This window comes from Silene latifolia, chromosome 1, assembly GCF_048544455.1.
Source record: "Silene latifolia isolate original U9 population chromosome 1, ASM4854445v1, whole genome shotgun sequence".
In the NCBI taxonomy this organism is placed as follows: Eukaryota; Viridiplantae; Streptophyta; class Magnoliopsida; order Caryophyllales; family Caryophyllaceae; genus Silene; species Silene latifolia.
The window spans coordinates 18,034,538-18,058,233 of record NC_133526.1 but is presented as its reverse complement, the minus strand read 5'-3'; the positions used below and the strand labels follow the sequence as shown (position 1 = coordinate 18,058,233).

The 23,696-nt window shown below is 37.3% G+C and overlaps 3 protein-coding genes across 3 annotated transcripts; 1 reads left to right on the top strand and 2 right to left on the bottom strand.

Moving 5' to 3' along the window:
- Nucleotides 1-2,989: 2,989 nt before the first annotated feature.
- On the top strand, nucleotides 2,990-7,354 carry LOC141600334 (sulfite exporter TauE/SafE family protein 4). The gene is made up of 12 exons (XM_074420558.1): nucleotides 2,990-3,288; nucleotides 3,561-3,720; nucleotides 4,035-4,235; nucleotides 4,795-4,856; nucleotides 4,963-5,011; nucleotides 5,102-5,157; nucleotides 5,265-5,351; nucleotides 5,513-5,563; nucleotides 5,714-5,953; nucleotides 6,150-6,243; nucleotides 6,644-6,784; nucleotides 6,900-7,354. The coding sequence occupies exons 1-12, from the start codon at nucleotides 3,139-3,141 to the stop codon at nucleotides 6,980-6,982; spliced, it is 1,374 nt and encodes a 457-aa protein (XP_074276659.1). The 5' UTR covers nucleotides 2,990-3,138; the 3' UTR covers nucleotides 6,983-7,354.
- Nucleotides 7,355-7,831: 477 nt separating this feature from the next.
- Nucleotides 7,832-19,288, bottom strand: LOC141600326 (uncharacterized). The gene is made up of 5 exons (XM_074420548.1): nucleotides 18,723-19,288; nucleotides 16,897-17,476; nucleotides 16,499-16,809; nucleotides 8,754-8,801; nucleotides 7,832-8,653 (listed from the first exon to the last, which is right to left on the bottom strand). The coding sequence occupies exons 1-5, from the start codon at nucleotides 19,041-19,043 to the stop codon at nucleotides 8,210-8,212; spliced, it is 1,704 nt and encodes a 567-aa protein (XP_074276649.1). The 5' UTR covers nucleotides 19,044-19,288; the 3' UTR covers nucleotides 7,832-8,209.
- Nucleotides 19,289-20,758: 1,470 nt separating this feature from the next.
- LOC141641281 (homeobox-leucine zipper protein ATHB-53-like) lies at nucleotides 20,759-23,495 on the bottom strand. The gene is made up of 3 exons (XM_074449953.1): nucleotides 23,417-23,495; nucleotides 22,265-22,608; nucleotides 20,759-21,036 (listed from the first exon to the last, which is right to left on the bottom strand). Exons 1-3 carry the CDS (start codon nucleotides 23,493-23,495, stop codon nucleotides 20,791-20,793), a joined length of 669 nt encoding a protein of 222 aa, XP_074306054.1. The 3' UTR covers nucleotides 20,759-20,790.
- Between the last annotated feature and the right edge of the window lie 201 nt (nucleotides 23,496-23,696).

Sequence of the window (23,696 nt, the reverse complement as noted above, 5' to 3'; positions counted from 1 at the left end):
GGTTCGTGATCAAAGTCCCGGCCGAGCCGAGGACCAAAAGGATAAAACTCTATTGAAAATGATCAAGGAGAGTACAGACGACGGCCGTCCCCATTAGGGATAGCCTAAACTCTACCTACCAAAGCTTTACAAAAAGCTTGGAAACAAAAAAAAAAACAAAAGGTTACAGACTTGGGATTTGAAGCGCCAAAAGATGGCAGGGAGAGAAGGCTCAATAATTGGCCCCCGAACAGCTAAAGCTATCCGAGACGCCAGGTGAGTCTGGTGACGACCGCCCGTCTCCCTATGCTGCCTCGTTCTTTGCTCAAGAAGCGAAGACATCTTGAACCGGCTCAAAGAGAGGGCTCGACATTTTCAAGTGCCTTGGCCTCGGCCTATCCGAGCCGCCTTCGCCGCCTCCGCCTTCTCGCGCGCCGCCTCATGACCTCGGCCATCTCGTCCGTAAGTCTGTTCAAATTTATCCCACGGGAAAGAGCCATCGGGGACAAGTCTTTTTATTGCCTCCCTGGCCGCTTCCTCGGCCTGGTCCCGGAATTGGGCGCACATTTTAGGGAGAAGATCATCTTGGAGCATTTCAATATCCTTCTCCTTTTGCGCAAGGGCAGCCTGCACGTCCCTGAGCGCCTCTTCCTTTTTGGCAACCGAGGCGTCGTAAGCGCCCTTATACCTATCCCGCTCCTCCATCATCTTGGCAGTAGCGGCATCAGCATCCTCAACTTTGGCCCTCTCGGCCGCTAACTGTTTCTCAGTTTCTGCCACGCGCTTCTCGGCAGCAAAGAGATCCAGCTTAGCCTTCCCGGCTTCCCCCCTCGCGGCAGAGAGGTCAAGTTTAAGCTTTGCGATCAGAGGCGCAACTTGGGCCATGGTTTTTTCCTGCTCCAAGATGTAGGAGCCGGCTTGTTGGGTCCACCTGGCCATCTTCTTATATAATTTCACACCCTCTGCCACAAGCTCGGAGGGAGGAGTCTTCTGAGCCGAAGAGTCAACGATGACATTTCTGTCACCCGCCTTCTCAATAGCCTTCTCAGGCTGCTTCCCTAATCGCCGTTCAGTAAGAACGGCAGCTGCCGAAGGAGGATCTACAAAAAATTTACACGGAGCATCCATGTCACCATGCATTGACACATCAGAAAGCCGGTCATCAGGGATGTCCAGCGAACCGGCTAAATCCGAACCGCAAGTTAGATCCGTACCAGTTTGGACCCTCTTAGTTGGAGGGCCGGTAGGCTTCTCCCCGGCAACGGTGGAGGCAGATGGTGGCTCTTTTCTCTTCTTTGGAGAAGAAGGGCCCTTAGCAACGGTCACCACCTTGTCAGTGATGTCGATAATCTCCACATGATCCTTCTGCACCACTGGGGTCGAGGAGGGAGTGGACACTTATTTGTTTGTCATTAAGTAATTCACATTTTCCATGAATTAAGTTCCTATATGTTGTTTGGTTAAAACATCTCAATTCCCATGATTTTTGATAATCATAAATTTATTTATACTCTCATAAAACCGACACTTAAATTAGTAATTGAAGACAATAAAAATATTTTCGTTTATTTTATTTTCTATAGAGATCCTATATGAAAAAAAAAACAGACATACATATACTACAAAATGAAGAAAAAGAAATGAAAAGGATTCAAATTGCTTCATAGTTAGCGAGCTACATACAAAGAACCGAAACTAGATAAAATAATTAAACAAAGTATTGTCATCCAAATAGTATGAGATTGAGTTTGTATGATGCATGCATGACAATTCGATGCCATATTTCGCATAATACAAGAATGCTGGGTCATTTTTGTCCTAATTATAAGATGATAGATACATCACATACATGTATTATTGCATTTTTTACACTAGATAATATTATGAAGTAGGCAATTGAATAAATCTATGAAAATTGGTTGGGAGTATATGATACTGCACAAAAAATTTCGGACATATCTGTTGCAAGCTTATATGTAGTAGATAAGACAAAAGCAGAGTGCCTAGTAGATAAGACAAAAACAGAGTATTTAGGGAATATCAATCTGTTTTATCTTATTTATTCACATGAATAGTATTTAACCCTCACAAACTTGTGACGGATATGTAACAAGGGAGACTAGCTTGATGAGAGTGTTATAGTGTTATTGTCGACGAATTCAACTCAAATTTCTCTACTTGGCCCTGCAGTATGAGGACATATGTACCTCCAAATCATGAAGGACCGTTCAAATCTCGTGATGAAATTATTGTCAGTTACAAACTTTCCGTATCATGAATACGTGTGAAAAGCTAATTTTACCGTTCATAGTAGTGGGGTCGGGATTCGTAGTCAGTAGAGATGAAATGGTAATATTATAAGTGGACTCTTGAAAAAATTCGAAAATTTTAACTAAAAATTTCGAAATTTACAAACTTCAACGAGGGCGAGCATCCCTGCTAGCCTCCTTCGCTCCTCGCTCAATCACTGCGTCCACGTGTAATATTGTCCACTTATCATGCAATAACTATAACCACAAATGATTTCCTCTTAACTTGTTCTTTATGGTAAAAGTAAAGGTTAACAAAATGACCAAGATGAAGAGAATAACTAAACATAATCCAAATAGAATAAAAAAAATGAGGCTTATTATTGGTAAGGTATACGATAACATGATACAGTCGCAGGACCTAAATAACAACCCATTGAACGGTGAACAGTGGACTCAGATCATTTAATCACTTCCAAGTCCGAATAAAAAATCCGAATATCCGAGCTGATAGGTATCCACTCTAAATTTCGATATAAAATATAGAACCTAATTTGAAAAATATAGATTAAATATCCCAATTTTTCATAATTTTCATCATCACATACGAATATTAATTCTAAAATCTCGATTATTATAGATATACAATCCAAACTAATGCAAGGAACTAGTTATCCGATTCGTGCTCTATCCTAAATCCAACAACAAACGTACAAAATCCCGACCAAAACAAAAAGGGTATGGTTACAAATTGATACGTTACCTTCCATAAATCGAATAATCCCCCACCTGATTAATGTCCATAATTACACTTGTGTTTGTACATCAACAGTTCAACCCACACACACAAAAAACAAGTTTTGGTTCTTCCTATACAAAACCTTGACTAAAGTCTGCTAACAACATAGCCATGGCAACAAAAAGTCTGGTTTTATATCTTTTATCATGCTCTACTGTTGCAATTCTCTCTGTTGTTTTTGTAACGCAATACCAGCAAAATCATGCAAAGGAGACTTCTCTGCTCAATTCTAGTCTCTCAAACAACCAGAAAGTTTGGCCTGTATGTCCACTTATTTATTTCCTCTGTTTAATTTTCATTTATATGCAGTGGCGGAGTCAGAATTTGAAGTTAGCGGGGTGAAAGGGTTATAGTATAAGGGAAACTAGATAAAAGTTCAAATTTTTAACTAAAAACTTTGAAATTTGCATTCTCCAGAGGAGAGCGCCCCTGGTAGCTCTCCCCTGGCTCCACCACTTTTTGCATGGATAGTTTATGTTGAAAATATTGTTATTTTTGTTGATTGTATGTGAGTTTTTGTGGGTTTATTACAGAAATTAGAATTTGGATGGAGAATTGGAGTTGCAACAATAATTGGGTTCTTAGGATCAGCATTTGGGACAGTTGGTGGTGTTGGTGGTGGTGGCATTTTTGTTCCTATGCTTAATTTGATTGTTGGCTTTGATACCAAATCAGCTGCGGCTATCTCTAAATGTAAGTTCTTCCTTATTGTTGTATCTATTATATCGGATTTTCTAACGTATATACTAAGGGCACACATTAAGAACCCAGTTGTCTCATGGTTATCTCTTGAGATATTGAAATATGTTTTCATTGGTACCATTAATAATGAAATAATCACAGGAATATTTCCACATTTGGGTTGCTGATGCGTACCCTTAGGGAACACGTTAGAAAATCCGTTGATTAATTTAAATAAAAATCAAAACTTTGGTAAGTTTTAATGTTTGAATTGCATGATTATGATGAATATGTTATGTTGGATCCGAAATATGGTTGTTGGGTAGGTATGATAATGGCAGCATCAGGAGCATCAGTATGGTATAATCTAAGAGTGCAACACCCGACAAAGGATGTGCCGATTTTGGACTATGATTTGGCTCTCTTATTTCAGCCCATGCTTATGCTTGGTATCACCCTTGGTGTTGCTCTTTCGGTTGTCTTTCCTTATTGGCTCATCACTATTCTCATCATTATTCTTTTCATAGGTTCGTTTACTCACTTTCTAACCATTTTTACCATGTCTGTCAATGTGGTCGGTCTTTGATGCTATTTGGGGTCTATGCTGAGGTTTTAATATGTCGATGTTCGATTTCTCTTACACTTTTATTGTAAATTTGTAATGGCCTTGTGTCCTTCATACCGAACAAGATTCAAGGATGCAGAAAAACTAGTACGAGTATTCAACATGTACCGGTCATGTTCTTTTGGACTTAATTTCTGTTCATTTTAGGCCCTCTACGTTCAATTCTATTCAGGGTAGTTGAGGTTAGGTTCTATAAGTTGAGTTAAGCGCAGTTCAAGTCCAAGTTCATTTTTGTTCTTCACTTCAGTTTAGCTCGATTAAAAAAGCTTTAGTCCAAAAGAACAGGGTCTTATTGTCTTAATACCGTTCTTGTTAAACCACTAGGCCAAGACTTCATGGATCTCAGGTGTCTTACAATTGAAATGTTATCGTTGCAGTTTATTGGTAGTTGTGATGATTATGCCTAGTTGGTAGTCAACATCTTGAGAGATTACTTGTATAATCGTAATTGCGCTTTTCAGGCACGTCATCGAGGTCGTTCAGTAGAGGGATTATGATGTGGAAGGAAGAGACGATTTTGAAGGTAATTATTTTGGTTCTACCAGGCTAATTGTGATTAGTTTATAGTAAATTAAGTGCCATTATGTTTTGACTCTTTTTTTTAGTGATTAGTTTCTTGTACTTTGCAGAAAGAATTTGAAAAGCAAAAGGAAACTTTTGTTAACTCCCGTGGCGAACGTAAGCAATTAATAAATCAAATTAGAAGATTCATCATTAATTTTACTATTGCCTTAACATGTTCTTTTCTGTTTGCTCAATCAATTGCAGTCCTTATAGACACGGACTACGAGCCTTTAAATCCGAAAGAAGAGAAAACTGCTATTGTTAGTATCTCAGTAAACTATCCTTCGTTTCATAGCGTTTGTACTTGGTACTGTTACATGCGAGTTTTTTATGTCGCCGATTATCACTTTAATCCTAACTTGTACAGGAAATTATTTGCGCTAACCTTAACTGGAAAAAATTGCTGCTGATGGTCGTTGTGTGGGTTGTTTTTGTTCTTGTTCAAGTTCTCAAGGTAAGCTACATTTCCATTTACGTATAGCAGTTGCATAGTAAATATCTGTCTGCTGTATTTTGAACCCAGTTTTAAAATAATGCATTTTACGCACTATCTGAACTGATTTCGATAAAATGTCGGTATTTTGGATAGCTACTGACATGTGACAATGTCTACAGAATAATGCTTCAGCCTGCAGCACATGGTATTGGGTGCTTAATCTTGTTCAGGTAACTACTGAAGTATGCATTTGAGTACCATGTGCTTTTCGTCCTAATTTGCCCATTCCTAATAATATGATTGGAATATGTCGGAAACACGACGGCTAGTTGTAGAAAAATGTTACTGATTTTGCGCTTCATTTTATCCTGTTCGTCTAGTTTCCAGTAGCTTTTGGACTGTTTGGGTTCGAGGCAATAAAGTTGTACAAAGAGGGGAAGAAGAGGAAGATATGCGGGAACACAGAGTCGGTTTGTGGAGCTTCAATTGAGTTTACTCCTATGACCATTTCATTTTGTGCACTTTGTGGTCTTCTTGGAGGCACTGTTGGCGGGCTTTTGGGTTCCGGTGGTGGATTCATACTCGGCCCGCTTCTTCTTGAGATTGGTGTAATTCCTCAGGTAACAATCGGTCATTTCATCATTGTCCTAAGACTCCTCAAAATTTAGAGTTATTATTTACGGAGTACTAATTACACGATGTCAGTGGCTGATTGGATTTTATCAGGCAGCCATACGGGTATTAGAAAGTTAATACGGAGTATCACGTATTTTGTTCTTTCAGTATAGCACCAACTAAATGTTCGTATTGTGACAGGTGGCCAGTGCGACAGCAACTTTCGTTATGTTGTTCTCATCGTCGTTGTCTGTGGTGGAATTCTACTTTCTCGGAAGGTTCCCAATTCCTCACGGTAGGTCCTGTTTTAATTTCCACTGCATATTTTCACCAATGAATGAATAAGTTGTGTATTTGGACCACGAAACTTTTGAATCACCTAATTTACTTTCATGGAGAAGAAAATGCCACCGATTTGAAATATTAGATGCGACATTTGCCAATCGCCTTTGTAATCTTGCCCCATGATTGAGTACATGGATAGAAACAGCTCCACTTATGTTACTTCAATACTTTGAAATATTAGGTGCGACATTTGCCAATCGCGTTTGTAATCTTGCCACAAAATAGTCGTGGTCGACATTGTTTCTATAACCGATGGAGCAAAAGACTCACTATGGTTTGCCAATCGCGTTTGTTTTGGCCTTTTGGGAAATTTGTCTATGCTAACTATATATGCTTGTATTTTCATGCAGCCTTGTACCTTATGTCAGTTTCACTTCTTGCTGGTTTCTGGGGACAATACTTTGTTAGGAAACTAGTTGCATTTCTGAAAAGAGCTTCTATCATTGTTTTCATCCTCTCCGCCGTCATCTTTGCCAGTGCTTTAACGATGGGTAATTACACGTTATTTTTGAATAAACGACGAGTCACTTCACTATTTAATAAAATTATCATAATCCTTAACTTTTTCGACAACTCACAAGTTAGTTCTGCTGATTATTCTGTTAGGTGTGGTTGGGACTGAGAAGAGCATTCAAATGATACACAATCACGAGTTCATGGGTTTTCTGGACTTCTGTACAAATCAATGACCGTGATCACGACGACAAAGGTTTACAATTCTTGATTTTTCATCAAAGACCAAGAGTTCAATCGTAATACTATTGTCAAATTTCTGAAATATGCCCCTCCGAACTAAAACATTCGTATGATTTATTTCTTTTTTGAAGAAAGCAATGCAAACTGCTGGTCAATAACTTGTTGACCAACACGACAAGGTAATTGTTGCACCAAAAAATAAATAAACAAGAAAGTGTATTCTTGTTGATATTTTAGTGTTAGCTTCTGGCTAACACCATTGGTATAGCATAGTACTTTGTATCATTGTTCATTTTTGGTGGATTGTTTGTTCAAGATTATGTAAACAGATACTTCATTGTTGCTAAACCGTGTGATTATGGTGATCCGTGTTCTTGTTTTATGGGAACTACAGACTGACGACCATTTTATATAATTATTGATTGATTGCTTAAAATTCTAAAAAAAAAAATGACGACATTTACGACAGAACTCAGTTTGACTTCGTCCCAGTAAGTGCTCAATCAGGGTGGCGGTGTGCTCTGCGTAGACATGTCTGGTTGCGCATTACATGGACAACTAATGATCTGGCGCTTCAACCAATTTGGATGACTGATTACAAAAGTTTGCTCAAATTTAAGGTTCGGTGAAGTTGTGGACCGTTATACTAACAATCAAGTTTGTATTAATCTATGATTCCTCTATTTTGCATAAAATGGGTGTAAAATCGTACATCATCCCAGCACTCATACCAACTACAATTTCCACAAGTAAACAATGAGCAATCAATGTAGCAAATGCCGGCTAGAATATAGCCGATAAAGTTATCAAAGGGCATAATCATATTTACGATTCAAAACTTATCAGCATAAGAAAACGTCTTCATAACTTCCTTCGCACCAAAAGATAATAAATGAATGAAGGTCATTAATCGTAATATTGTACACAGATTCTTTTCACAATCGACAGTCTTAAAAATAGCGCATTTGTGCACACACTAGACATGATTGCACAATTGGGACTCAATCAAGTGCCTGTGGAGTTGTAGAGTTCAGGATCCTTGCGGGACTTGTAGCTTGGAACTCAAGTCAATGTTTCTCTATTCATGACCAAAGAATGCATCCGCCCCATACCACCCACAAAAACAATGTCGTGTCTATAATTAGACAAAACTTGGGAAGGGATGAAGAAAGTTCAGGGTTAAACATCAGAAAACTTGAGTACCTGACGAAAGCAATCACCTACTTGGAGTTGGAGGAGCTAGTTAAAGCTGTTTTTGAAGGTTTGGGCGAAGATATAGCTTGTTTGACAGTCTTCGAGTCGGCACTTATAGCAATGCTACCCATTCCTTTCTCCATTTCTTCTCTCTCATCTTTCTCTCTCCTTTTTTTCTCTCTAGCAGCAACGTCTGCTGGCTGAGATAAAGCGGCTGGAGCAGGAACAAGACGGTGTGGGCCCATAGCAATCCATGGATGAGAAAGGCACTGGCCAGCAGTGGGCCTCTTTTCCGGGACAAAATCGAGTATTGGCACTAGAAATTCAGCCAATTCATTTGCATCTTGTTCATTGAATTCATATTTCTCCACAAGAACCTTGTTCAATGGCCAGAAACGCAAACGGCGGATATGTCTCAAGTCTCCATATCGGTTGAAGAAGTCCCTTGAATAGCGTCCACCTAATGCAATCTGGGATTGATTTAAGACAAATTCATACACCAGCCAACGCCTCAAATAACTAGACATGAAAATTTCTTTTTAAATCAGATTATATTATATATCTTCTTACCTTGCGTGGCATCATCCCCAAAAGCTCCATCATTAACGCCAAATGATCCTGTAAGAAACAAGTTAGAAATTTACATCCAAGACCTAGAAATAATATTGTCAAAAAGCTAACATGCAACTCTGCTGATCAAAAGCATACTGCTCAAGAAGGAGAAGATGAAGAAGAATAGATGTCAATCAGAAACAACAATGCCATTATCACTGTAACCACAATAGACGCCAAGTCAATCAAACAGCATCCTGTTATCAGATTTACAAAATACAATTAATAATAGGTGTAATCTAAGGGTCTAACTTGACCTACAATAAGAAATGAAGAGATGAAAATAGAGTGCATAGTTATCATGGAAAAGAAAAGCACTCGATACAAAAAAGATGCAAGAAAGATAACTGAGCTCTGTCCATTATGTCATTTCTGTTTGCCATGTAATATACGGTATCTCACTGTAGCAATTTGGGCCATTCCTGATTATATTTTTAGTTCAATGATTCCTAAATATAAATCCAATTGGTAAATCCACATCTCAATCATTCTTCACATGTTACCTTAAAAATCCTTCTCTCCCTAATCATTTATCATTCCCATCTCCTCTATTAGGCAATATATGGCTACAGGATACAGTCCACCCTGCCACCTGAGAAATAAAACTTATACGAACTACTATAATAACCTGGACCTGATAGCAAAATAGGTGGAAGTGATTTGCAGACATACGACACCTGATAGCTTCAGAAAAGAAAATACACAAGGCCGGCATTTCACAGATTACAGGAGTCTGGAACTAACAAAGTAAGATTAATGGTCCAGACATTAAGGAAAAAAGACATTTCAAGCATCGCGTCCTTGACAATCAGGGGAAAGCATTACTATTTGAGTATTTGACTACACTTCCTAATTCCTAGCATTGTTACAAGAGGCCATCAATACTCGCATTTTCCTTTGGGTCACTCGCTCACTCTTATTTGAAAGATGAGTTCAGTCCAGTATGTATGACATTATATATATCAAGATGAATTTGCAGAGACCGTGCCAGCAGAACATAAACGAAACAGAAACTACATTAATATAATTTACCTACTATTATATGTGCCAATTTGCGAGTCTCCCATGATAACAAAAAAGAAGAGAGTTTAACCCTTTATAAATCAAGAATCTACTCCTATAGCCAATTGGATCAAGGATGGACCTCGATTACACTTTATGAAGTGGATTCTGTCTCCTCGTGGGTGTAGCTCAATCTGATGTGTATCAAACTTCATCTCTTTGACCTAAATTTGATATTTGACCTGGGCCATTTACATAGCTGGAGTAGGGCCTCACCTCTACTGAGAGTTTAAATACCACTCTCAGAGTCTCAGCCTAATTTCTGTAGGACTTTAAATGTGAGTGGGCTGCTAAATTGCCTCCTGTAGCCAAATAGTTTTAGGAAACAACCTCCTTTGACTTATGAAGTCAACTACTTCTCCAATGAGTGTGACTCAGTCGCTCTCACACCCATTCTTTTTTGGAATTTTGACATAAAAAACGAAATACAAAAATGCCCAACATGATATGGGGTCGGCTAACATCATCAATCTAATTCGTTTAGGCTTGAATCCACCAATAAGGTCAAAACGCAAACTACATTGTAAAAACAGGCACGTTGTAAAAATAAAGCAAGGTAAGAAAATTGTGAACAAAAAAATCAAAACTCGAACTACATCTTCAACATAAATTCTTTCCGGATTGCCTTCTCTATCACCATATTCTCACTAATCCCCAAGACATCCATATCACTTACCATCACCTTCATCCATGTTTGTTTCGGTCTAACAATACTATCGTTTCCCCATTTCTAAATCCTCCTAACCGCACATGGCTAAACAACCTCAACCGGTTTTCACTCATTTTATCCTCAATTCATGGCTTCATGGAACACCTACTTTCTCCCCTACCACCTCGTTCCTTAGCCAATCATTTCTTGTGTGGCCACACATCCAGCGGAGCATACGTATTTCAGCTACCCTCATCTTTTGTACTATGGTGCTCGGACTCGGGTACGGCGTACGGATACGAATCCTTGTGTCGGACACTTAAAGTCATAAAATCACGGATACGAGGACACGGTTAATTAGTGGATACGGTAACTTTTGGACACGGTCAACGTATCCGAATTTCATATTTGGGCACGGTCAACATATATAAAATTTTATATTTGGAAAACCCTTTAATTAAATTTTTGTAACTACCCAAAAAATCAAATTGAATTTTGTCTTTTTCTCCTCTTAAAATAATAAAATAACAATAAAAAATCCCACCTATGACCTACCCACTTGACTCTCTCAGTGTCTATTAAATACTCCTTAAGACTTCTATTTGTTTCCCACACAAATAAAAAATAATTTCTTCCTCTTCCCCATAAAACCATCTCGTTAACCCCCCAAATAAAAAATGATTTCTCCTCCTTCCACATAAAACCATACCACCCACTATTTCTTCATCTTCTCCATTCGCATTTTCTGGAAAACACATTAATCTTCAGCTTCTATTATCTCCCTTTATTTTTGCAGTCGAAGTGTCCACTTTTTCCACTTTTTCTTGCTGCCGACCGGACACGAATTCCATGTCCGTATCCGGGTCGGGTTGTACGGACACGGGTACTCTGAGCAAAAGGGCGAGTCCGAGTATCATAGCTTTTGTACATGCCCATGTCTTACCGCCAAACACACAATACCATATAATAGCGCATATAATAGTGAAGGCCTAATAGTATATCCAGAGTACCACACTAACAGTACTCTCTAGAGTATCACTTTGCAATCCATATAGCTCTTTCTCCATGAATTTTTAACCAAAAAAATATAATATTTGACTTGCATTACCCCCATTTTTGTAAGTCACTAAATGAGAGTACCTCTTCTCTAGTGTTCATTATACCCAAATCATAAGCTAACGCAAAATCTAATATACCACTTCCTGCTTCATTCCTCTCCCCTCTCCCGAAGACCAAAATCTCTGTGAACACTCTCAAAACAAACACACTATAGCACATATGACCGTTCGAATCACCACTATTATTAATTTCTCGCTACTAGGAACACCTCGAACAACCTCCTCAAGATCATCCCAAAATTCATGTTTGATAGTAGCATCCAACCCCACATGTGGTACATAATAATTGTTACTACCTCACCCCCTACCACAAGCTTTATAGCCATAATCGTGTCACTCTCCGCATCATCAATTAACTTTCTATCAACAACTATCCCTACACCATTCTTACCTCTAACCTTTCTCGAAAACCAAAGTTTGTAACCCCAAAGGAGCTAATTCTCTCGCCTTCTCCCAACTCATTTAGTCTCTTATAAACACATTACATGAATCCTCCTCCTTTTCATAACATCTACAACTTCTACTGATCTCCCGTTAATGATCCAAAATTCCAAGTTCCACATCGCATCCTATAACCTTTAGCGTCAATCTATGATACTCGGACTCACCCTTTTGCCCAGAGTACCCGTGTCCGTACAACCCGACCCGGATACGGACACGGAATTCGTGTCCAGTCGTGTCCGGTCGGCAACAAGAAAAAGTGGACACTTCAACTGCAAAAATAAAGGGAGATAATAGAAGATGAAGATTAATGTTGTGTTTTCCAGAAAGTGCGAATGGAGAAGATGAAGAAATAGTGGGTGGTATGGTTTTATGGGGAAGGAGGAGAAATCATTTTTTATTTGGGGGGTTAACGAGATGGTTTTATTGGGAAGAGGAAGAAATTATTTTTTATTTGTGTGGGAAACAAATAGAAGTCATAAGGAGTATTTAATAGACACTGAGAGAGTCAAGTGGGTAGGTCATAGGTGGGATTTTTTATTGTTATTTTATTATTTTAAGAGGAGAAAAAGACATAATTCAATTTGATTTTTTGGGTAGTTACAAAAATTTAATTAAAGGGTTTTCCAAATATAAAATTTTATATATGTTGACCATGTCCAAATATGAAATTCGGATACATTGACCGTGTCCAAAGGTTACCGTATCCACTAATTAACCGTGTCCTCATATCCGTGATTTTATGACTTCAAGTGTCCGACACAAGGATTCGTATCCGTACGCCGTACCCGAGTCCGAGCACCATAGACGTCAATATGAGACAACCTCTAAACCCACACACGTCTTGAATGCGGTTGCACATTTGACACCACCGCCGCTTGCCGGGGTGGCACACCGCTTCTGGAAAACGACTTAGGAACCCCGAAAAATTTCCACTACACCCACGATTAAGAGATGCAGCACGCCTTAAGCGCGCCTCCTGGCGTAGAGGTGGCGCGTTGCTTCGGGGCAACGTAAACTTATCACAAACCTACTGCAACACTCTTCCTTTATCCGGGCTTTGGAGTGGCAGTGAATATCCTAAGCTATGTTACTCGGACACGGGAACGGAGTATCGTATCCAATATGTATCGGAGTATCCGACACGTGATTTTGAATTTTAATAGATACGGAAATGCGGTCAAAAGAGTATCTTGACTATTTTTACGACACGTCTTATATAAATATTTTTATCATATTTGAGAAATAAATAAAAAATATGCTTTCAATTTTATTTTTTCTGTTTTGTATAAGTAAAGGTGAGGACTAAGAGATAAAACATACTAATAAAATATTATAATTCCTCTTTCCAGCTGTGATCCACCAACCTTTTACCCAACTCCTTTCTTAGAAAAATACAAACCCTAATCTACTACCTAATCTAACCGGCCGCACTACCACTTTCTCTTTCTCTCTCTCTCCCATTTTTTTCCACCTCCTGCTTCAGCTCTTCCTGACACCATCACCATCAAGCTTCAACCTCTTGAGATCTTCTCCTTCTCCTAGCACTGATGACATACTCCAATGTCACCAGATCTGGGTGAATGTCAAGATCCTTCATCTTCCACTGTAGGTTGATCGCATCCTCATCTTCCATGTAAGTTTTCCTTACCGTGTCAGTATCGTGTGTCAGTATCGTGTCTGTAATCAGTGTATCTGATACGTATTACGTATCGTATCATATCGATACGGAATACGTCACCCAAGTGCCGTGTCCGAGTATCGTAGATCCTAAGACACTTGGATCGGCTAACTTGGTTAAAGAAAAGTTTTTACAAATAACACCGTTATATGAAAGCATATCCATGTTTAAGTTGTGAGCTCACTCAAACCCATGCTACTTAATTAAAAATGAAAGAAGCAACTGTTCAGCATTATACAATGTTATGATGGAAAAGAAAATAGCATGTTCGCATAACCAATGGCTGGTGGCTACACAATATTAGCCGATAGATAAAGGGGTATTCTAATTTAATGGGTCAATAAATTCGGATAGGCTAAGGAGTTTCAGAAATACCTGAATATGGCCTTCACAACCAATATTTTACAGATAAGGTCGGTACTTGGCCAACTAATATGGCCAATTAAATTACAAATCGAAATGCACCGACTTTGTAAACGCAACTGCATCATAGTATGCTATCACAATTCGTTACCATAGCTGCAACGTCAACCAATATCGTAATTTAATACCATGCACATAATATTCACCCATTTGCTAGTTGGCAACCCCTGCCCCTTCTTTAACTAATAGCATTTCCAGGTTAAGAGGGAGAGACAATCAGTAGAGAGTTATCTTCAGACTCCATCACGTAAGTGACGTAGTTCAAACTGTCTGTATGAATGACCTCTTTCCCTTGCCTCTTTATTTAAGCAAAGCCTTCTTGAACAAAAACAAGGAGGGGAATCATGGAAAATGAGTATGGTAAGAAAGAAAATCTTGAAATATTTTTAGATACTATATCAATCATAATCCTCAACTGCCCTTAATTGGTTACCAGATTACTCCCTTTTTCATTGTGTAAAACAAGTGGATTAACTGGAGGCTATAGTCATCCACCTAAAGAGAGCCTTAATCACTACCTACGATACTCGGACACGGCACTTGGGTGACGTATTCCGTATCAATACGATACGATACGTAATACGTATCAGATACGTTGATTACAGACACGGCAAGGAAAACTTACATGGAAGATGAGGATGCGATCTTGCAATGGAAGATGAAGATTCTTGACAGATCTGGTGACATTGGAGTATGTCATCAGTGCTAGGAGAAGGAGAAGATCTCAAGAGGTTGAAGCTTGATGGTGATGGTGTGAGGAAGAGAGAGAGAGAAAGAGAAAGTGGTAGTGCGGCAAGTTAGAATGGGTAGTATATTAGGGTTTGTATTTTTCTAAGAAAGAAGTTGGGTAAAAGGTTGGTGGATGAAAGCTGGAAAGAGGAATTATAATATTTTATTAGTATGTTTTATCTCTTAGTCCTCAACTTTACTTATACAAAACAGAAAAAATAAAATTGAAAGCATATTTTTTATTTATTTCTCAAATATGATAAAAATATTTATATAAGACGTGTCGTATCCGTGTCGTAAAAATAGTCAAGATACTCTTTTGACCGTATTCCCGTATCTATTAAAATTCAAAATCACGTGTCGGATACTCCGATACGTATCGGATACGATACTCCGTTCCCGTGTCCGAGTAACATAGATCACTACTAAATAGAAAGCGGTACTAAACTGGAATGCTTAGGGTGTCTTGAGGATACAGAAGATTTGATCAGACAGAAATCAAGTAAGCAGGATTATGTTTATAAATTCAGAAGGAAAAGGAAATGCAGGGATCATGTAAAGGGAAAATGATGTAATAGAAGGGAAAGAAGCGTAGAATAAACAAGGTAAGGCGCATAGGAAACTAGAAATTGAGTAATTGACAACCTATACAGAATTAAAAAGTTAGTGGAGACGACCAAAAACAATGAATAGTATTAAGGGCTTGCTTGGCATGGGAGTAATTATTAAGGGAGTAATGAGAGCTAAAATAAGAAGAAATAAGAAGAAATGGGAGGAGATTGGTGTTTTGTGGTGGTTGTGGAGGGTGGAAAGAGGAGGTGAGGGAGGAACTATTACCTCTATATGGAGGTAATAATTACTTGGAGGGGGAGGTGGGTAACTATTACTCCCTTAATGGAGGTACTATTACACTATATTTCCCCATTTCTATCCATTTCTATCTCCAAACCCCATCCCTTTCCTCCATTTTTTAGTTCATTTTAGCTCTATTACTCCCTTAATAATTATTCTCATCCCAAGCAAGCCCTAAGAAGTGAGAAGCACAAGAGTAATCAAAATTGTTTAAACCCACACACATACATTGTTAAGAAGCTACTGATCAATAAGAGTCTCTAACTCTCTATTAAGGATTAGGTTTTTCTCTATTTTCCTTCTTTTGTTTCCCAGACCACTTTTTTTAGAGAGGTTGGAGAAATGTTTCTGGAGACATATGACAACCTGCACCTAAATTTATTCCCTTACAAGAACTAATCAGTATATCCCACTGAATTAATGCATTAATACTTGAGCAGTAAAAACCTGCCTGGTGGCCTTGGTTGACTAACTAGTAGTATGCTCCGATACGAATACGTAATACACATACTACAAGCACTCGTTACACTCAGCTCTAATAAGAATATTTTAAACCAAAAATTTGATACGTCGTAATACGGATACGGAATACGTAGAAATCGGTTCGGAATTTGCTGGAATTTTTTAGGGATCTTGTAACCTTGCGTGCTCACCAATGAGTTTTCTATCACGTCAATCTAAAATAATATACAAAATGACGCTCATCGCAAGATTTATCTAGCAAGCCATAAAACACAAAAAAACATACCTCGTCCCTATCGTAATTGTCACCATTATGAGGATCAAACAGAACATCGCCAGTGGCCAGCTCAAAACAAATGCAAGCAAAGGACCACATATCAGCAGAGGTAGAATATTTTGATCCAAGAATCACTTCCGGGCACCTATATTGTCTTGTTTGAATATCATTTGTGAACTGCTTGTAAGTCCAACAAGCATTTCCAAAATCAACCAGTTTGCACTTGAGTTCCACAGACTCCAACAATTTTCGCCTTGCAGAACGGCTACCTCTCTTATGAACTGAACTTCCCCCGCTGGTTCCCTTCACACCATCAACATCTGATGATCTATTCACAATGTTAGAAACATTCACTTGGAGTTCCACACAATTTTTAACTTTTTACTATGATGAAAACTATACTCCACCTGATGCTTCTGTGTCTTGCTCAGATTCAGCAAAAGCCTCCTTTCCAGCACACTCTTGGGCGGCACGTTTAGCCTTCTTTCGAATCTTCTTCTTCTGATTCTTTGTCAGATCACCATTCATCACTATAGCATCTTTGTTCCCAGACTCATATAAGATTTTTTCTTTACTATTGGGAAGAATAAGGGGAGCGTCAGACTTTCTTGGGTCTTTACCCGGGTCTATCATTGACAATAGCAAAATGTTCTCAGGCTTTAGATCGGTGTGTATAATTGACAACTGCTTATGCAAATAATCCAAGCCAACTAGAATATGATAACATATCTCCTTCACTTTTACTAAAGGCATCCCATGATAGTTCGAGTACTTTATTAATGTCAAAAGATTATCGCCCAAATACTCGAAGACCATGCAGACATGTTGCCCATTAGGACCAGAATGTTTAAAATGGTCCAAAAGCTTCACAACACACTTCTTATCCACAGGGTCTCCATCCGCAATCTGTTTCAATATTGTTATCTCATCCATCGCAGCCTCAGTATAATGCTGCGCACTCTTCTGTACTTTAAGTGCTACATAACGCTGAATCATTTGGAAACCAAACAAAAACAGCAAAGCAGATTAATTATGTGATCAACTCAGAAAAGCTAAACAATAACAAGAACATAATTACGGCATGATAAGTGGGAAGGGCGATGTACATCATAGTATCATACACAACAATACCCTTTTGTTGAAAACAAAAGGTTGCTACCGAGTGACACCCCTCATAAAGTAGTATATACAAACAGCTATACAATAAATCTAAACAGGGGATGAGCAGGAAATTACTAAGAAATTATTAGTGCTACACTATTAGTTAATGCCTACAATTTACAGAAACTGCTTTGTAAATTTCAGATTTAAAGAACGCAGATGGCTTGGATACTTTTTCAACAATAATTGAGAGAAAGACAAGGCACAACAAATGTAAAGATCAAAAACAAAACTACGCAAGTTCAAATCATTCCGTCAACCTTTTGCCGTTCAGGAAACACATTACCATGCAGATGTAAACCAACTGGCAAGTTCAGCTAAGTAGTGCAAGGCTCCACTAGAAAACTTCCACAAGACACGTATCCTTATTTTAGAAGAATCCCTGTGTCTAAAATTAGAGTCGTATCCATATGGCCATATCCAACATTTGTCTCATTGTTTGGGTAACCGGTAAAATACCATATTATAATTCTCTCCCCCCTCCATTTCTCTTCAATGCTATTTGCTAACTAAACAAACATTTGTATCCCTCCCTCTACCTCTCACTGCACTCCCTTTCCATTAAAACCCTTCCCTCCCCGTTTCATCAAACCTCCATGCAAACAATCCCCAAATCCAATACTGTAGCACAGCTCCAAATATCACTATTCTCCAACCCTCACTAGCACAACTAAATTTCTACTTGCAGCAATACATACCACTAGCACATCCGCAAACATATCACAAAATATCACAAAGTTATCATTTAATCAGCCACTAATATAACGTCGCACCAATAACCTATCGCCACCTCTAAAACTAAAGCTCCTCCATTTCTCACTCCTTAACTGTCCAACTACTACTCCCGAAGGTTCATAAGCTCTGCCTATCCATACAATAACATCAATGCATTCGCAAAGTCGACACCAAAATCAGTTTACAAAAACCTCCTAATTACTGAACTACGCCGTTAATCAACCAATAGCAGACTTAACCTAATCCGAAAGCGAAAACACGAAAATCGACAAAATCAGCAAGATATCATACACCATACTAACTGTAATCGAAAGAATAAGAGAAAGAAGGAAATTACAGAGTAAATAGTGTCCCAAGCGAGCCAAACAGTAGAGAAATGTCCCCAACCGAGCTTGCTTTGAACAACATAGGCGCCATTTTTGAAAGAATCACCGATTCTAACAGCATGATAACCACCTCTTCGATAATCCTCAGTTCCTTCGTCTTCCGACGAGTAATCGCTTCCGCTTTCGCTCACTTGTTTTTCTTCTTCCTCCTCCTTTACTATTTGTTCAGTCGCTGTTTGTTTCTCTCCCGTCGTCGTCGCCGCCGCCGCCGCCGTGTTATTGACTCTCTTCGCCGCCTCTGCCGCCGTGGAATCGTTACGCCGGGCGTCCATCGGCGATCTCTAGGTGGATGGAGGTGTGGGAAGAGAGAGAGAAGGGGAATTAGGGGGGAAAGAATTAGGTGAATTGATTTTTGATTTGATGATATTGATGATTGGGGTATTATTTTTTAATTGAGTATTTAATTAGTAGTGTACTTGATTGATTGTTTCACTCCAGGTTTGGATGTTTATGACTTGGGAGTTTCTTTTTTTATTTTTTAGTTATGGAATTATATGAAGATGGAAAGTGTTGAAGTGGTTTGAAAATGTAAACAAGTTTACAATGTAGGAAAGGTCTAGGTTTAGACTAGTTGAACACTTTTGAACTAGTAACACCTAAAGCACAACTTGCTTGCATATATTGTCTGCTTGTAATGAAGCGTCGGTTAATCAACTTCACAAATTTTCATTAAAGACGGCCATTATTCGTCACAAGTTGAAGATTGATAGTGTCCCTCTCATAAAACGCAAGTGGGTAGTGCAAGTGGGGGTATCAACTTATGACGAATAGTGACTGTTTTCAATGAAACGGACTGAATGAACTTATGACTGCTAGGACGCTAGTGTTATTTTACGATAAATTTGATGGAGTTTAGTATAAATTGGAAGTGAAATATAGAGTATATTTTTACAAAAAAAACTGACTGAATATATATATTATTTATATACACACTTATACTTTTTTGAAAAGAATAATCCACTTTTCTATTATTATCTCTTCGTCAACTTCTTTTAAGTATTCATTCATATCTTTCTTTTTTCGAGGACCCTCTTGTCGGATACTAATTCATAGATAATATCATGCGAAACGGCAACATTAACAATGTTCGGGACATCGTGAGACCAGACTCTTCTATCAACTATTCATCATTCGAATCTTTTAAACATTAACCAATATCATGTAAAGTTGGGGCGATATAGATTGTAAAATACCAAGGGATTTTTGTTTTAACAAGGGTCGCTGGTTGTGTTTAACTACCACTCTAAGCTTGTAAGTTGCTTCTTGTTAGGATTGTTTTAAGGTCATTAGTTACGAGTTGTTGGGTCAACATATGTTATTCTAAAATCGACTGTGAGGGAAAGACTTGTGCTTTTGACACGAAATAGTAAGTGAGCTTTTATCTTAACTTTATCGAGACATTTTTCTTTTTACTTTCAGCCAGTTAAGAATTAGGGATTTAGGGGTTCTTCACTCACTAATGATAAATTTAATGGAGAAATATCATGGAGGATTTTTTTTTAAACGATTATAATGGCCGACGGTGTTAGACAATTTTCAAAACATAAAAGCTCTCTTTAAATGTTTTCTCCAAAAAAACCTTTCAAATTATTACCGATACACATCCAATGTCATTTTTATAGTACCATACTATAAACAAAATAGTTAAAAAGAACACATTCCACATTAATTATCATTTGAAAGTTACAAGTTCAAGAACCTTATACCTTCACCAATTATGAAATGATATATAATATTAATCTTTTAGCAGAAGTCAACTAACTTGATTGGTAAAGTCATAAGAGGTAGTGATATTCGACTTATGACCTAGGTTCAAATCCCCTCAACATCAAGATCGCCATTGTAACTCTCTTTAAACCAAAACAAAATCTCTTACAATATCGTCTTACACAAATCTTACTCTACTCGACTATAAAAAACACCAAACTATTTCTAACATTACGAGTATCAACTAACTAAAAACTATCTTGTCAATCACAAACAATACTTAGAGAAACACAACATTAAAGATGAAGATGATTAAGAGTAAGCACCCAAATAATGTGGTGGCAAAGAGTCAAAATAATTGACGTTGTTGTATAGATGGTTGACTTCATTATATTGGTCAAATTTGGAAATGCCTTGTGACCCTTCTTCATGTTTCTTACATATTTGAGCTTCAACCTTTGTGCTTTCAACTTCTTCAATTTCAGAGACTTCCTTGTATGCCACTGTTACTTGTCTTTCCTTGTTTACTTCCATGAGCATTGACTTCAATCTTATAACCTGCTTAATTTTACAAATTGTAAATATATTCGGACTGCCCATTTTTTGTCTGCTTCTATAATCTATACATAGAATTACGAGATTTTTATGTCTATGATTTATCTGAAGTACCATATTAACGTACATCCTATCATAAATAAAAAGCCATAATAATCTAAATAGAATTAGAAAAATGACGATATTGATTAGGGCGTATCCTGTATAGTGACATGATACGCTCGACAAACCTAAGAATTTTCATAAAACTGACACTCTAAACCAATCACCTTATAAAGATAAAATTAGCCCGGAAAAACGATAATGCAACCCATGAAAATTAACTAAATTTGGTTTTAGAAATATCCTGGTCAATGTCAAATAGACGTAACAAAAATAATCTATAACTAGTTTGGATCCCGCGCAATGAATGCGCGGTATTTATAGAGTTACTAATATAGACCCCGTGTAATATATGCACGGTATTTATAGAGTTTTACTTTTTAGTGTATTATTTATAGAATTGAAATTGACAATTCACTTATTTTTCATGTTTCTCCTTAATGTATTTTGATTAGAGAAATAAATAAAAATTTAAATCGTAAGAAATAATAAAATAAGTATTTTTTTTGAATTCTTTTTTATTATTTTTACCGAGAAATTAATGATGTTAATTTACAAAAATTTACTAATAACATATTTTTTAGCTACAAATTTTTATCATAAAAAGTCAGTGAATTTTAACAAATATTTACTAATACCATATTTTTTAGCCGCAACTTCTTATCATAAAAAGTCAATAAATTTATATCAATAAGTTCTTTAAAAAAAGAATTTCCTTATCCTAAAAAGATCGAAGATAAATTTGTGCAAAATGTGAAATATTAAATGTTATAAATATTTAAATACAAAAGATTATATCCATTTATAACTTATCATGTCCACACCAATAGTATATGCTAAAAATACCAAGTACTAATCTAGGAAATATGTTTTAGGCGGGAAAAGTTGGAGTTTCGCCTATTCATTTAGTAAATATAGGGGATTAATCTGTGTAAACGACATTATTAGCTCCACTCTAATAACCTTCACTAACTACCATGATTTGCTAATAAGAACATCAACGTACTTTATTAATGGTTTACAATATTTTATCGTAAATCTGTTTTATAAGAGACATACTTGTATTTATCAATAAATTTATTCTCTGATAAATAAACATCATATATACTGAGATGATTAGTTAACTAACCTCTTCTTGGAGCTTTTGCTTCTCCCTAAGCACAACAGCATAGTCATGCTTAAGAGTATCATACAAATGCTCAACCTTCTTAGCCTTCCACCTTGCTCGCCTGTTCTGGAACCACACTGCGACTTGGCGCGGTTCCAGCCCTAGTTCTATGGCTAGCTTCATTTTCCTGCATGGCTCAAGTTTTCTCTCTACTTGGAAACTGTTCTCCAAGAACTCGAGTTGATCTGTGGTTAATCGCTTGTTCCTCTTTTCGTAATTTCCGTATTGCATCACTGGACTTCTGTCCATATTTTGTGGACATGGTGCTAATATCTCTCCTTGATCATATTGCTTTACATCCAACACTTCATAAAAATGAAGCAAGCCAGGCGATCACTTATTAAATTAATTTACCACCGTAAAAATTGTAAAATTACGCACTTTTTATAGACATTTTAGTTAGATCTGGCAAAGTTGATCTGAATAAATAAGTTCACGAGTCGTGTAATATTCATATAACAAATTAACAATCCCCATCCAAGATAATGCGAACATTAGTCATTCATTTTATTGTCATATTCATGGACGAAGTTAGATTTAATTTCTACCTAAAGGCCGAAAAATTAATTTTGATTACCAATATTTCTAATCATGGTTATCTTTTTTGAGAAACAGTTATATATTTTGTACATTCTTTTTCAGAAAAAATAAGCTCGGGCCAAGACCTATATTTGGTTATATTCCTCACAGTTTCAAAATAATGTGAAGATGAATTTCGAAAAAGTTCAGGATAAAAATCGGTGGAATAAAGGGATTAATTTAATTTATACGTCGAAACCAAAATTAATATATGTGGTTGTTTACAAATAGTTGTCTATTAGTGTTATATATAAACCAAAAAGATCACAAAAATGAAGAGTCTTACCATGGAAGGGATGTAAGTTGGAGTTGCACAAGAAATGAGTGAAGGAATCATTTGGACAAGAATCAAATGGAGATGACCTTAAAATTTTACTATTCCAATCCATATTTTTGACTTCCTTTTCTGGTCATAGTAAAAACTAACCTAAAACTACAAGGTAAATATATATGGATAAATTTATGGACCCTTCTACTCATCATTGTGTAAGGTTTTGTCGGTAAAAATGCTAAAAAGTGTGAAAAAGACTTCACCTTCATCACTTTCCATATCTGTTGGAAAACGTTTGTAAGGGAACACAGACAAATAATCAGCTCTGCTTAAGTCATGCATGGTTGTTAAAAACCCGATTCGAATGGTACTCGTACTATCCATTGATTTTTACTCATAAATTTAGAACCGTTTGATAATGCCAGAATGCGATATGGACCATTAAAAAAAAAAGGACTTTCAAATTTTTTTTCGGAAATAAAAAGATCTCCGCACCAATTTTTGAGTCAACCATATTCGAGAAATCCCCTATCTAGTAAAAGA

What these genes read in the sequence shown, in the direction of transcription:
- LOC141641281 (XM_074449953.1), bottom strand. Translation starts at nt 23,495, where the DNA reads ATGCATGACTTAAGCAGAGCTGATTATTTGTCTGTGTTCCCTTACAAA. An exon ending in AGATATGGAAAGTGATGAAG is followed by an intron (nt 22,609 to 23,416) that starts GTGAAGTCTTTT and finishes ATTTTTATGAAG; the next exon opens with TGTTGGATGTAAAGCAATAT. An exon ending in AGCAAAAGCTCCAAGAAGAG is followed by an intron (nt 21,037 to 22,264) that starts GTTAGTTAACTA and finishes AAAATTAAGCAG; the next exon opens with GTTATAAGATTGAAGTCAAT.
- LOC141600334 (XM_074420558.1), top strand. Translation starts at nt 3,139, where the DNA reads ATGGCAACAAAAAGTCTGGTTTTATATCTTTTATCATGCTCTACTGTT. An exon ending in AGCTGCGGCTATCTCTAAAT is followed by an intron (nt 3,721 to 4,034) that starts GTAAGTTCTTCC and finishes GTTGTTGGGTAG; the next exon opens with GTATGATAATGGCAGCATCA. An exon ending in AAGAAGAGAAAACTGCTATT is followed by an intron (nt 5,158 to 5,264) that starts GTTAGTATCTCA and finishes TAACTTGTACAG; the next exon opens with GAAATTATTTGCGCTAACCT.
- LOC141600326 (XM_074420548.1), bottom strand. Translation starts at nt 19,043, where the DNA reads ATGGACGCCCGGCGTAACGATTCCACGGCGGCAGAGGCGGCGAAGAGA. An exon ending in CTTGGGACACTATTTACTCT is followed by an intron (nt 17,477 to 18,722) that starts GTAATTTCCTTC and finishes CAAATGATTCAG; the next exon opens with CGTTATGTAGCACTTAAAGT. An exon ending in ACAATTACGATAGGGACGAG is followed by an intron (nt 8,802 to 16,498) that starts GTATGTTTTTTT and finishes TGTTTCTTACAG; the next exon opens with GATCATTTGGCGTTAATGAT.